We start from the raw sequence: 15,881 nt of genomic DNA on the forward strand, positions 1-15,881 counted from the left end.
GATAATAACATTATCCTGAGGTGGGTTAAAGGGCACGAAAGGAGTAAAGGTAATCGCATTGCCGACTCTTTAGCCAAGGAAGCGGCTGGACTAAGAATTTTAGGACCAAGTGGCACCCACGGCCTGATGACATCGACAATTGCGGAACTAGTCAAATGTTACACCCATGCTCAATCTTTAAAGAGATGGGATGAAATCAAAGGATGTAATCTTGCCAGGATCACCTTGGGCGACCCTGGGAAGCTGGCGCCGAAGAAATATCTGGCGATGACCAGGAAAAATCTACGCCTTACAGTAGGATTTCTGACTGGCCACTGTCAGCTAAGGAAACACCTACATAATATGGGGCTAGTGGACACACCTCTATGCAGGATGTGTGAACAGGAAGATGAGACTGTCAGGCATATCCTGTGCGAGTGCCCGGAGTTATCGTCAATAAGAGAGTGTGTGTTCGGCGAGTCTTGGCCTACACCTGCCGATATAAAGGAGATGTCTCCCAGCGACCTGTCCACCTTCCTGGAAAGGACAGGATGGACGACGACCTAGGAGGACAACTCCTCGGGAGGATGTACAATGGGTCACATGTGGCCTAAGTGCGTGAGCTTACACTCACCCTCCCTACTCTACAGATACAGATACAGAGAAAAGTGACTTTGCGTGTACGTTGATATATTTAGTGACAAATCCTAATAAACCCGGAAAATTACAGTTTGTGTTTGATGCAGCAGCGAAAACAAATGGAATTACTCACAACGATGTTCTTTTGAAAGGTCCAGACCTGCTGAATTCCTTACTTAGCATTATCTTCAAATTCAAGCAGAGAAATATAGCTGTGACCGCAGATATTCAGGATATGTTCCATAGAGTCCAAATCAGATCTATGGATAGGAATGCACAGAAATTTCTGTGGAGAGACAGACGATGTCATGGCCAAAATACGGAAGAATATGATTTGCCGGCTATGATTTTCGGAGCAGTATCATCCCCAACATCGGCCCAATATGTTATGGGAGAAATGCTGCGGAATTTGAGACAGAATTTCCTGAAGCTATAAAAGCTATTAGAGAGCAACACTCCATCGATGACTACCTCGATAATGTAGATACCATTGAAGAAGCAAAAAAATATCATCAGATTTTATAGAAGTTCATAGTCGAGGAGGTTTTGTCATACGAAATTGGTCTAGCAATTCCAAAGATTTTTGAAGTACATACCAGAAGAGCTTCGAAATTGCAGAGAAAAAATTATGGACCTAGACCTTCACCCACTGTGAGAATTTTTAGACTATTTTGGAACCCAAATCAAGATGTTTTCTCCTTTTCAATAAAGTACATACTCAGAAGACTTCAAAATGTTACTTGCCATAAATGTAACAAAAATGTAAGGATTAAATACAGTCGTGCTAATCTTTGATTCTTTTGGCTTTCTAATTACTTTCACGATAGCTGCACAAATTCTTCTTCAGGACATTTGGCGTTCAAAAATTGGATGGGATGTTGAACTGAAAGAAGCAATGATAAAAGAATGGAGACTATGGGTTAAAAACATTGGCAGAATCTCAGCTTTGTCCATTCCTCGTTATTATGTTTCCAATATTTTTGAAGCCGAAGACATTCAGAATCATATTTTTTGTGATGCAAGTAACCAGGCCTTTGCAGCAGTTGTCTACCTTCTAATCAAGAAAAAATATTTCATCCATAAGTTTCGTTATGTCAAAGTCCAGAGTAGCCCCCATCCGACAAATGATATCTATTCCCAATCTTGAACTTCAGGCTGCGGTTCTGGAAAGTAAACTGGCAGTTTGCATCAAACAAAATCAAAATTGACTCATGTTATCATTGGAGGGATTTAAAAACAGTCATTGGCTGTATTGAGGCTGATAGCGTGATTTTCAAGTCATTTGTAGCACAAGTTGTAGGAAAGTTTGAAAAAAAAATGACTTGTTCACAAGGAAACAATGGCGAAATTCTCAATTGCTCACTGATCATTTTTGGCGCCATTGGATCAAAAAATATTTGCCAGTATTAACCAGGAGAACGAAATGGTGCATATCACCCACAAGAAAAATCAAAGTTGGAGACATAGTGGAGACACAACCAACCTTTCTTCAGAAAAATTATTGGATCACCAAACTTGTTAACTGATAGTGATTATAATCGACAGCCACTTCTTAAGAAACACTTGGCCCAGAGGTGTAGTAACTGCAACATATCTAGGTGCAGATGGCAATGTACGAGTGGTCAATGTAAAAACAAATATTGGTAACCAAAAAGTTAGTTATTCCTAAAAATATAAACCTCTTTATTTAATATTGGTACATACAGCAGACCTGTTACCAAACTTTGTCTTCTAGATGTTGATAAACATGAAGAATAGTGATGAATAAGAGGGAGCGTTCCTGCGGAAGTTTAATTCAAAACGTTTGTCTTTGTTCATATTGTTTATTCAATTTTATAGTATGTTTGTGTCAATTTTTCTGTTTGACCCTGTATGAAAAACATGTATATGTAAATAATAAGTTCTTGTTGACGGTACGAAAAATTATCTTCTCATTTCTATATATCAAACAAAAACCAAAGTCTTGACAAAGTTGAAAAGTAAAACCAAGTCAGATACAGTATTGTTTTGAAAATTTTAAATGTTTCAATCTAAATGTAGTTAATCGAATCTTGCTCGGAATATTATCATTCCGAGCAAAATTCGATATATATCGAAACATGTGTCACGGTTTTGAGAACTTTTATAGTGAAAATCGGAATCAGTTTTGTTAGTGAGTTTAGATATGGACTTTCATCGAGTATCGATCAGTTGCATTCAATTCTTGTTTTAAATTCTTTCTCATTAGGTACTTTTTTTCTCCATAATTTCACTTTATTTTTCGTTTTCATTCATAATATGTTTACTGTTATATTGTTATTTATATATTACTGACATTCAATTTATTGTTCAACTCACCTATTAATTCATTTTCATTTCAGATTAAAATAATTTGTTTTCTTTGCATTTCATTGTTATTGTTTTTTATTAACAAACTCTTTTGAATATTTCGGACCTGGTAGTATTGTTACCGAAATTGGAACTTCTTCTTCTTAATAAATACGTCAAAAAATAAAACAAAAACAGCTTGGAAAATAATTAAACCAACTACAAGTAAAAACCCTTCTTCAACAACGAGTATAACACTTGAAATGAATGATGATTTGATCAATGACCCAATCAATGCTGAAAAATGGATATCCTAACACATTCTTCCTGATTCCAGCAACTGAATCAGAAATCTTAAACATCATCCTAAATCTAAAGAGCTCCCATTCACAGGGAGACGATCATATAACAACAAATCTAATAAAAAGTGTGCAAATAGACTTTCGGAGGAGTTAGACAAAGTTAACAAAGTGATTTGCACCTGTATAGATCCAAGCAAGGCATTAGATATCGTCAACCATAAAATTCTTTTAACAAAACTAGAACTGTACGGTTTCAGAGGAGTGATACATGATTTTGGCTAAAAAGTTATCTGACAAACAGGATGCAGTATGTTCAAGCAAACAATCACACTTCGTTGAAAACAATAAATGATGTAGGGGTTCCCCAGGGTTCTGTTTTAGGTCCTCTGTGAAATCTGATGTACGTGAATGACATTTCTAATAAAAGTTGTTTTATGTATGCAGACGACACCTCCCTCATTGCTACAGGGAGCAATATAGAGCCAAACAGTCTTGAAGGCCACTGAAGAAATCAAAATATCTGAGGAATGGTTATCTTCAAATGAATTAGTTTTGAATATGGAGAGACAACGTTCATAAGATTCAGTCACTCAAATAAATGAACTCGATAACAGCTTGTTGCTGAAATATAACGGCAGATCCATCACTCAAGCGCCTTCTATAAAGTTTCTTGGGCTGCATGTGAATGAACGCTGTACATGGAATACCCATATAAATGGAGTGTGCAAAAAACTAGCTCCAAAGAGTTATCTCTTGTACCAACTTAGGGAGACCGTCGAAAAATCTGTATTGAAGATAATATATTTTGCACTTTCAGTCAGTAATGACATATGGAATCTTAGTATGGAGAGTATCCCAGGAGGCCGATAGGGTAGTCAAACTCCAGGAAAGAGCAGTTAGAAATATCGTTGGAGTGGCCAGGAAAGTAAGCTGTTAGAATATATTTGTAAAGCTTAAAATCCTGTCTTTCCATTTTTTGTATGTCATGCATATACTGATATATGCCAAAACAGAGCTGGCCTCATTCAGAGCGCTGGGAAACAGTAGATATCACATAAGAAATGTAGCAATCCTGGAAGTACCAAATCACCGTCTATAAAAAACAGAACGTTGTCCAAAATACATGGCAATAACCTTGTTTGATCATCTACCAAACTGCTACAAAGATCTTCCTGGGAATAAATTCAAAATAATAGTAGTCAAAAATATTTCATAAAAAAAGTTTACTACTCTATAAGTGAGTATAATCTGTTTATAATTTAAGTCTCTTATTTGTATTATCGAAAATTCGCGTGGACAAACTGTTTCCTGACACCTGAATTGTTCTGTATTATGTAAGAAATAGTAATAAGAACCAGTAACAAATAATTACTATTTGATTGAGTCATTTTATATGCATTCTTGCATTTATTTACATCAATAACTATATTAATTATATTTTCCACAATTTGTGAAAAATGTTTTAAATATTAATTTATCTTATAATTTTTTTATAACTGATATACTGACTTGTTCTATATTATGCTAGACATAATCTAAAGAACTAATAAAAAAACCATATAGATTATTTTTCAGTTCTTTTAAGAATATTTGATTAATAAAAACAATCGATTGAAAACCAGTACTTACGTTCACGGTCGATGTGAACATTTTCATGTCGTCTAAATTTGGCAACGATATGCTGTTCCTTCTTCCCAAAGCATCTTGGCGTTTCTCTATTTCTGACCGAGTGTCCTCTCCTTGTTCATCCTCGATATCCTTCCGATCAGCCATTCCCAAATTTTCGTCTATAAAGTCGGTTTCTTCTTCTGCGTATGACAGTTTTTCGTGAGGGCTGTCAACTACTATAGTCGGAAGTTCAGTAATGGGAGGAACTCTTACTCGATTATATTTATATTTCTTCCTATCCATGACTTTGGGGAACCGTCAGAAACTTGTGGGATACGAACTGAAAAACAGAAAAAATGGTAGAAATTCATCTCAATAAATTAAATAATAATAACTCTGCCCAAACACACATAATCAGTCGAGTATAAAAAATTGGTGTTGTTGGGGAAAAAGTAAGTATTGCATTCGTTGAAAAGTTATTTGTATCGAGAAAAAAAAATTCTTCTGTAGATTTTTGGGGTCATAACCTGCTACAAACCGATTGAGTGTTGCTCCGTTGCCTCTGGGGGTACGTTTGATAAATACAATCAGGTACATAAAAAACAGCTCCCTTAAAATGTAAAAAAAAATTATGTCGAATATGTTTTTATTTCTAACCCAAAATTATCTCAGTATAATTCACATCGAAAAGCTTTTCTCACAAGGTGCTATTCATACAAATTATACGAGAGAAAACAAAGTTATGTTTCAATCATCTAGTTTTAGGACACCTTATGGTGGAACATGGCTTTTGAATGACACTTCACTCAATGGAAGAAGCTTCATTCAATGTTAAACTTCGTCAAAAACTATTCCAGAAAATGTACCAATGTTTGCTTTTTCAATAGGTACTCACAGATATAGTTGTCTCCGCGGATCAATTTATAGATATGTTTCTTGTAGCCATTGCTTTTACTTTTCTGACATTGATGATATCATTTGTTTAAACAAAAAATGCCGGGGACATTTTCAGTGAAGAGATTCCGCATCTTTAGAATTAGCAATTAGAGCATCTGCAACTTCCAAAACTGACAACTTATCCCGTTCAGACTTTATTTCAATACCATAGTTGTACGATTATTTTTTTCGCCGAGTTCTCTTGGAACCATTTTCAGAAAGGTTGAATAGTGATGAAAAAAGTGGTGGGTCATGATTGGTTTCAAATTCGACTGATTTTCATTCGTGTATGATTTTTTGGTATCGAAAGGAATCATCATTTTTTTAAGGACAGTTGGCCTACTAATAATTGATTTCAAACAAAAATATTTTTCAGGAAAGCTCTTTCATTCAGTCAATAAGTAAAGTAATACAAGCAGTCATTAGATACAAAATAGTTACTTCAAATCAATCATGTTGAATCGAGGTTATGACTGCCTAAAGTAAACGTTTTTGAGGAATCCATCATAAAAAGTACAATTCAGAAGATTCCTGTTACAAACTCATCATATGTTACTGAGATATTCAATGATATCCAGTAGGAAAATCAAAAACAGTTTTTCTATTGCTGACCTATTGATTTTTCTACTGACGAAGAGAGAGATCAGTTTCTTGGAGGAAAATTTTATTTTGGTTCTACTTCTCCATCAGTATATGGAGTGGGTTATAAATACAGTTGATTGCTACCATTAGCATTATAATCAATAATAGAAAGATGGAAAGAAAAATGTGTCCACTACTATACACAATGCAACAAAAGAGAACATGAAATTTTGGGTTGGGGAAAGTTTTAATTGGGGTGGGTTACTTGTCGAGCATTGCATATAGAATACGAATAGATTTGATCTGTTTCATCAGCTCCAATCCTATTATTATATTGAACGGAAGTTCATCAAACTGCAGTTGAAATTATTTCATTACCTTGCTAACGCTAGTAACGTATATCAACTCATACGGCACTTTCTCAAAAACATTCCCATACTAAGACTGGAAAAAATACGGAATTTTGGTTGGTTATAGGTAAGAATAAATTGAAAAAGATTGAAGGAGTAGTGACGACTGTGAAAAGTACAATCAGATTGTTGAAAGTTTCTGACTTGAAACCAGAGCCAAAAAACCGAAGGTATGGTCGAAGTAAACTATATTGTGTACACTTAAAGTTGGCGGCACTCTCAAAGGTAAAAAAAACAATACATAGAAACGAACCGGCTGCGAACTAGTCCACGTGGACTGTAGAATTGGCGTTTCGTATTGGATAATTTTCACTAACCGAGTTTTATGATTGGCTGAAGAGACATAAAATTAAATTTGAAGTAATGTTACGGTGACGGGGAATACGGGGATGGTTATCGTCGTCGTGTTCAGTTCAGGAACTGATCGCGATTTGAGTATTGAAATTCGATATTGGTGCAGTCATGATTACTTAAAATTTTTGTTATCTGTTTAAAATGTGGCATCCTTGGACAAGTACTAATAGTAACAACGAGTGTGATAACAGCGCAGACTTTTTCCAGTGTAGTGATTCCAACAACGATGGTGAACAATGCGAAAAAGAAATACCAGTGAATGAGATTCGGATGCATTTGAATATTGAAACACAGAGACTACGTTTTAATGTATATAAGAAAATACATCTTAAGTTTGGTTTCAAGAGAAACAAACTATTACAAGCAACATCAAGATTGACCGAAATTAATTTCGCAACTGTACGTAAAATAGTCAAAAACAAACTTTATTTAGACGAAACTTGGTATGACACTTACGACATAGTTACGAAAGGGTGGAATGTACACGCCTAACATGCCTGGAAAGGATCGCGACTAATCATTGAGCATTGCGGAGGAAGTAGAAGATGGCTTCCGAATTCTTTGAAATTATGTGGAAAAAACTTTAGGATCGCAATGTTGACAATCATAAGAAGATGGAAGCTAATACTTTCCAAGAATGGTTTGAAAACACATTGATCCCAAATTTGGATGCGGATAGTATAATAGTTCTTGACAACGCTTCCTATCATTCGCGACAGCTCATCAAAGTACCGAATAAACATTCGAGAAAAGATGAAATACCAAGTTTTTCAATGGATAACAATTTATATTTTGAAGATTACTATACCAAAAACCAACTACTTGAAGTTTTACAGACAAAAACATTTTAAAAAGTGAATGCCCTTGAGAGTATTACTGAAAAGTATGGACACACCATACTGAGAATTCCCCCATATTTTTGTGTTTTCAACCCCATCGAGTTGATTTGGGGGAAATTGAAACAAAGCATCAGGCGTAAAAATAATTTTCCAAAAGTTTATAAGAAGGTAATAGAGCTAATTAATGAAAAGAAAAAGTATCTAATATTACTGAAGAAGACTAGCAGAAAAGGATTAAAAAAGTAATTTCATTTGAAAAATACTATATGGAGATTGGACAATAAATTCATTGTTGATTTAAATGACGACAGTGATAGTGAAACAGAGAATGTGGGAGAAAGTTAGTGAAGTGTTTCTAAAGCGACCGATTGTTTACATATATATATATATATATATATATATATATATATATATATATATATATATATATATATATATATATATATATATATATATATATATATATATATATATATATATATATATATATATATATATATATATATATATATATATATATATATATATATATATCTATATATATATATATATATATATATATATATATATATATATATATAGATATATATATCTACTACGAAGGTTATCGAGTGTCTTGATATAGGTAAAGGAGTTTTTTAATCGGACATAGCACTCAAGGAAGTGGCAAACCATAGACACGTGTTTCGGGCTTTTGGCTTATCATCAGTATGGTGCAGCCAAGTGTAAGGATGGGCAACACTTGGTTACCAAAAGAAATAAATACAAATGCACGGAGCCACCAGCAGGAGCCAGCCGCACTCCTATATCAAGACACTCGATAACCTTCGTATTTATATTATTTCCTGGACCGGGATGTCACGCAGGTAGCTATAGATGCCTCCGTGGTGATTTTGATAGTTTTATTGTTAACACAAGATCTATTAAGTGAAACCACAAATGTGCGGCTGGCTCCTGCTAGTGGCTCCGTGCATTTGTATTTATTTCTTCTGGTAACCAAGTGTTGCCCATGCTTACACTTATATATATATATATATAATAAAAAATGTAATGATTATATTGAATAACGAAATTAGTTAGTTCTCTAACTATATTATTAAAGGGGAGCTGTCGGAAGGTAAGTTGCATTATATCGTTTACTTGAACTATACCCATGTTCATCTTGTATAAGAAAAGTTTGAGTTTTCCATCGATCTGATGCATAACGTTCTCGTAAGGGAAAATGTCCATTCTTACTTTACTGTGATTGACCTGTTTCATGTCAATCGCAAAAAGTAAAAATATCTGTTATTTAGCAGAATAACGATGATCACATATCCATATTTATTTAGTGCAAAAAATGTTCTTGTTTGTTCATAATAATATTTATATATATTTTTTTTGCTTACCAGAAAATCAGGTTTTTATTATTAATTGTGAATCTAACTCATGTTTGTTACTGAATAAACAAAATTCTTACGTTGAAAATATAAATTAATTTCCGTATTAATTTGCCTACAAAGATATAAATTGATTAACACATTGATTAATACATGCATGCACTTCTAGAAATAGGCTTCTGTACCAGCACGATGTATCAGACTAATAGTCGAATAATTCTGAAAATATACGTTATTCCAAGATGTTCATATTTCATAGTTGTTTCAAGGCGAACTCATACATTGAATTAATCATAAATTGTAGATTGAAATCTTACATAGGAATTCGTATTAGAAGAAATTTGAATTGCATATCAACAATTAGTAGTCAGTTGTCATATATTCGTGATGTTAAGATCAAATCAGGAATGTATTCATTCTACATTGATGAATGAATCGTCAACATTCTTTTGTGGTGGATTTTATTTTCACAATCTTCAGTATGCCCGTTAGACGTCGATTGCGGGAAGCACTTGGAAAAAAATGTGTTTCTTACCAAAATACAACGTTTTTGCGATGTGCCACTGATTTTTTTTGATGTCCACTGTGGAATATCACACTAACACTAGAAACTCAGCAATCGAGAACGTTAACCACTCTATCAAACAGATGACGACGTTTGTGTGTGTGTCCATTGTATTTACTAATTATCTCAGTACGTATTGATACATAACCTTTTGTTCCTTTTTTCAGTCATAAAATTTATTGTTGTTTTCCTTTGTATCAGGAAAGGCTCAACAGTTGATTCTAAAGGAAATTCCATTTTATTTCTTGTACGTGTAAAACTGACAATAAATGACAATTCAGTTCCTGGGCTGTAGTCAGCTTTTTTCAGTCAGGAACGGATGAGAAAAAATGTTGATGACTGACATATACTTATTCATATACATATACAGGGTGACCATCGCAGAACCGCCGGGAATTTTTAGACGGGTGCCATTTATCAAGCAATAAAAATTTCACGTTATTGAAAGAAATATTTCTGGTTATTGAAAATTATTGCATATGAACCCTATCTAGTGTGTTTTTAGTGCTAAAGCAAGTTCCTGAATTATAAATAGAACTTACAATCATTGCATGTTGCAAAGGCTATTTTGATAAATTTTTAATCGGAAAATAATCTTAACTAGATAAATGTGTTTAACATGTTACTTTTACGGTATTGACGTGACATCGGTTAGAACTATCCATTCCCTACCCTCAGGCTCATACTAGCTAATAAGCCTGATGTAAATTTTCTTGACCATTAGAGCAAGACGATATGTGTCGTGGAGTTTTCAGCTCACGGCGAAAAAAATATCGTTCGAAAAAACAAGAAAAACCTCCACACACTCTATCCAGATAACTTTGTCAACCGATGGTTGCTTTGAATATTGAAGTCCTTATGAAGTCTTTGGTGGAAAGATATCCTCTCGAATCTCAAGATTATGCCGGCTTGCCGGACTAAGGCAGAACTCTTAGCCAGACAAATATATAATATGTATATACTCACACACACACACACACACACACACACACACACACACATATATATATCAGGATGTCCCTGGACTTCCTCTTTTCCTCTCGGGAATGTATAGATGGGGTCAAAATATCACCAGTACTTCATATAACTTTTTTTCCTAAAATCCTTCGTTACCAAGTAACGGGCCCTCGAAGTTACAAAATGAAAAATGTTTTTCTTTGATAACTTTTCAAGTGAATATTCAAAATCATCCAAATTTTGGTAATTGACTAAACAAATGAATTCCGTCGATGAGCTTTCATGCAGGAGTCAGTTGTTTTGCTACAAAGTCAGGAACGGACTACCCCGATGGTCCACACCCCAAAACTTCGAAATGACAGATATTTTTCAATATTTTTCAACAAAATAAGGTTACTTGGACAATTTTATGAATAAAAGTACTCGTGTGGAAAGTCGATCGGAGCAACGAGTCTTGATAAAAATGTAGTTCTACTCGACGACATCAAACCCGCTCGTCCACCATTATTTGAAATGAATAATTACCAAGCAGAAATAATAATGATAACGTTAATTCAACAACATTTATAACAGGAATAATACAAAGTATGCTAAAATGAAGTTGTAAACAAAAAGTACAGTACCTATATGGAAGTTTAAGTCACAATTGTGATAGCAGATATTTTTTCAAAAGAAATATCAAGTTCTGTAGATTCGTGGTGTTTTTAAACTAACAAAGCTACTCTACTATGAAATATCGAATTCATTCCATATTTTGTATGTACATAATACGTGTGGAATAATCACGTTTCGTGTTGATCAGTTATCTGAATCTCATGAAACTCAACATTCGAATGTTTCAAATTCTTCTTCACAGCTAAACTGTTGAGGAGTTTCACTGATAATTATAATTTTATGGGAGAAATTCTTTAACACGAATCTAAATTTAGCTGAAAAAACGCACATCGGAAAAAATATTTACTATACTAATAAAAAGCAAACGAATGAACTACAAAAACGGCTGCACATGATCAGGTGAAAAATATCCAGGGAATAATTATGTTCCATTTCTTTCACAGATGTTGACAAAAAAAAACTTTTAGAAAGTTTTGATAAAAAATGAGAAACTGGAATGCGATTTTGTTTTGTTGAGTGGTGCGTTGTCATATGACTATCATTGTATTGTCAATATTCTATAGGATATTTTGAATTTTTTTGATATGGCCGAACAGTTTACATTCAATGAATATGCAGATATGCATGTATTTAATGGACGAGCATTTTGTAATGCTGCAGAAGCTCGTCGTCTGTATTCCGAGCATTTTCCCAATCGAACGGTACCGTCAAGAGAAACATTCGAGCGTGTCGATCGCAGCTTGAGGGAGACAGGTATGTAATAATTGATAATTGATTTGAGCACGTTGTTTTATTTCGATATTATTGTAGGTACAGTTTTGCCAAAACGAGGTGGTGAGGGCGCTCCTAGGACTGTACGTACCGTTGTATTGGAGGAAAATATTTTGGAAGCCGTCGCTGATGATCCTTCAATGAGCATCAGAAATCTATCAGAACAGTTCCATACATCCAAGTCCACTATTCATAGAATAATTAGGGAACAACTGCTCCACCCATTTCACATCCAGAAGGTACATGCCATGACACCTCAAGATTTTCCAGCACGACTGGAATATGCCAATTGGTTCATGGATAGGCAAAGAGAGGATATGACTTTCATTAATCGAGTTTTATTCACTGATGAAGCAGGTTTCAGTAGAGATGGAGTTATCAACTCTCATAATCTCCATATATGGGCCGAAGAAAATCCCCATGGGATATTGCAAACCAAACACCAACGGAAATTCAATGTGAATGTTTGGGCTGGTATCATAGGAAACCATCTTATAGGACCATTCGTTCTACAGGACCGATTGAATGGAGAACGTTATTTGGAGTTCATTCAGAACGATTTGAATGGACTTTTGGAACATGTTCCATTGCAAACCCGAAGAGATATGTGGTTTATGCATGATGGCGCTCTTCCTCATTTTAGTTTGATTGTGCGTGACCATCTGAACCATATTTTCCACAATAGATGGATTGGTAGAGGTGGGCCATATTCATGGCCATCGCGGTCTCCGGATTTAAATCCACTGGATTTCTTTCTGTGGGGGCATCTAAAAAGCCTTGTTTACGCTACACCTATTCACACAAGAGATGCATTGTTGAATAGAATAACATTACATTGTGAAGCCATACGAAACGACCCTGGAATGCTATTTCAAGTACAGAGAGGGTGTCTTCGCAGACTAAGAAAATGTATAGAGAGAGAAGGTGGTAGTATCAAGCAGTTTCTGTAGCGGATTTTTCATTTCTGTTTGCTCTTGAGGCTCTTGAGTTTCGTTAGTTAAACGTGTTTGCATCATTATTATTTCTGCTTTGATAATTATTCATTTCAAATAATGGTGGACGAGCGGGTTTGATGTCGTCGAGTGAAACTACATTTTTATCAAGACTCGTTGCTCCGATCGACTTTCCACACGAGTACTTTTATTCATAAAATTGTCCAAGTAACCTTAATTTGTTGAAAAATATCTGTCATTTCAAAGTTTTGGGGTGTGGACCATCGGGGGTAGTCCGTTCCTGACTTTGTAGCAAAACAACTGACTCCTGCATGAAAGCTCATCGAAGGAATTCATTTGTTTAGTCAATTACCAAAATTTGGATGACTTTGAATATTCACTTGAAAAGTTATCAAAGAAAATCATTTTTCATTTTGTAACTTCGAGGGCCCGTTACTTGGTAACGAAGGATTTTAGGAAAAAAAGTTATACTTTTGATACTGGTGATATTTTGACCCCATCTATACATTCCCGAGAGGAAAAGAGGAAGTCCAGGGACACCCTGTATATTTGGGATAATGAAATTAATGCATGAATACTTTTTTTTCAAGTAAAATTGACCGATGAAACTTTCAAGATGGCGACTGGGCGCCCATATGGCCAAAAAATAAATTAAATAGCAAGGGGAGTCTTGTCACACATCATTTTGAAACTCCTGAAGAATACTTTGAACCCTAGAATATGAAATATGTTTTTCCGTTTACCAGCTGTCGCACCCCTACTTGTGGGAGCTATGGATTAATGAGGTCTTACCTTTTAACGTGTGATTCCTAACACGGGTTGAACGATAGGAAGTGAAAATCGATCGTTCAGACTAGGGCTTGAACCACTGACCAACACGGCAGTCAATTCGAGTGAGTGAACAAAGCTACCGACCGTAGACAGGCGGTTCGAGAAATATTTCTTTTTATCTGCCTTATGACAATTCCAACAACCCGATAAGGTTGATTAAGTTATTTTTTGTTTACAAAAACGACAAAAAATGTCAGTACGACAACGAACATCATTGTTCAGTTAGAATATTATCATTTAGTTTTCGGTAGAAAGGTACCACGTCAACATTCTATCAAGATTTTGAAAACCATATTGTAGAACGTCTATTTATTCAACAGGGAAACTGTATTTGAATATGCTGAACACTACTGTTGACCCTCTCATCACTGAAATCGTCGATGCGAATCCTAATGAATTCGATATGGATATTGTATTCCAACAAAATGGAGCACTACCACATTACTCCAGACAAGTAAGTATGCAGTATTCATGCATTAATTTCATTATCTCAAATTTCAATTTTTTGAGTTGACCCGTTCAAAAAAAAGGGGGGTGACATTAAAGAAATGCACTGTATTCAACCAGTCACACAGAGAACCTTTGTCCTGAATAGCCCTCATAGTGACATTTCATCAAATGATCATAGCTTTCTCTGGATATTCTACTAGAATACCTTATTCATATACCATATGCCATCAAAAATATTCATTACCCATGTTCTATTGTCTTTATTAATTATCACGTTCAATGGACTGATAATCAATATAATTATATTACGATAATTTCTGACATGAATTTTTTCAATATCGGAACCCAATTATGACATTTAAAAATAAATATTATTTCATGTTCCAGTGGCGATCAGACTATTGATTTTTACTGGTTCAATGCATCAAAGGATATTGTAAAAACGGGGGGAGATAATGGAATTGAATAGTGTGATATTGTATGTTCTGAGAACGCTTTTCTCTGTAATTACGAGTAGAAATCAAAACAGTATTAGGTATCATAGCAGAAACACATATCCATTAGGAATTAAAATACAATAACAGAATAACACAATATCTAATATACTGAACGTACTTGATGAGCTTCTTTGCCGTTTTAGTCACCTCCTGATTATGCTAACTTGGTTAGCGAAACGCGTTACTCATAATTCAGTGTGGGAAAAGTGTTTTCGATACATTAATTTTGATTCCAATCTTTCATTTGCTCAAATGCCTTGCGTACCCGCCAAAATAGTGAGATGCCTTGAACAACTGAACCATTCTGGAGGACTCGCTTCACCATGACGTCTGGTCAAGCCAAAGTCCAAATAGGGTGGGTAACTTACAGAAGCGGTGTATTTCAGGGTGATTCCCTCATTCCCCTTCTCTTCTGCATATCACTATTGCCATTATCCGTTGCGCCCAGAAATACTCGAGGGTATAACTGTGGTACCCCTGAAAACCAGAGGCACAAGGTCACCCATTTGTTTTATAAGAAATATCTTAAACTTTGGGCCTCTGTAGAGATGGATATCCAGTCGTTGAAGGTGGTAGCATATGATATGCACCTCTCCGAAATATATTCATTATTCTGACTCCTACCCAGAAGTATGTGTTTGTGGAGTTGCTTCCGGGCTTTGTTTGCAGGAGGCGCAGTGGTACATTCCACTGGATCATATCAAAGCACGTGCAGGCAGAGCTTATGACTAGTTGCAATTAATTTTTTTTGTTCGGGTCGTTCGGGATCTCTGTATGTGTAGAGTAGGATAGGGAGGGAGGGTGACCCATTGGACATCCTCCCGAGGAGTTGTCCTGCTAGGTCATCGTCCATCCTGTCCTTTTCAGGAAGGTGGACATGTCACTAGGAGACATCTCCTTTATATTG

General features: G+C 35.2%; 1 protein-coding gene across 2 annotated transcripts in view; it reads right to left on the minus strand.

The window, feature by feature from the left end:
• The window catches only part of LOC111515287 (myogenesis-regulating glycosidase), a 135,290-nt gene that overhangs the window by 100,974 nt on the left and 18,435 nt on the right, over positions 1-15,881 (minus strand). Inside the window, exons 1-2 of one of the 2 annotated variants that reach the window (XM_074172885.1) lie at positions 9,871-10,010; positions 4,857-5,175 (exon numbers count right to left, since the gene is read on the minus strand). In XM_074172885.1, the coding sequence (XP_074028986.1) occupies positions 4,857-5,138 (282 nt within the window). In that variant the 5' untranslated portion in view covers positions 5,139-5,175; positions 9,871-10,010. Of the gene's footprint in view, positions 1-4,856; positions 5,176-9,870; positions 10,011-15,881 lie in introns of those variants that run through there. The other variant, XM_074172886.1, reaches the window with a different exon arrangement.

This window comes from Leptinotarsa decemlineata, unplaced genomic scaffold (assembly GCF_025532065.1).
Source record: "Leptinotarsa decemlineata unplaced genomic scaffold, Ldec_3_MD MMD2_tig00000199_RagTag_RagTag, whole genome shotgun sequence".
Lineage (NCBI taxonomy): Eukaryota > Metazoa > Arthropoda > Insecta > Coleoptera > Chrysomelidae > Leptinotarsa > Leptinotarsa decemlineata.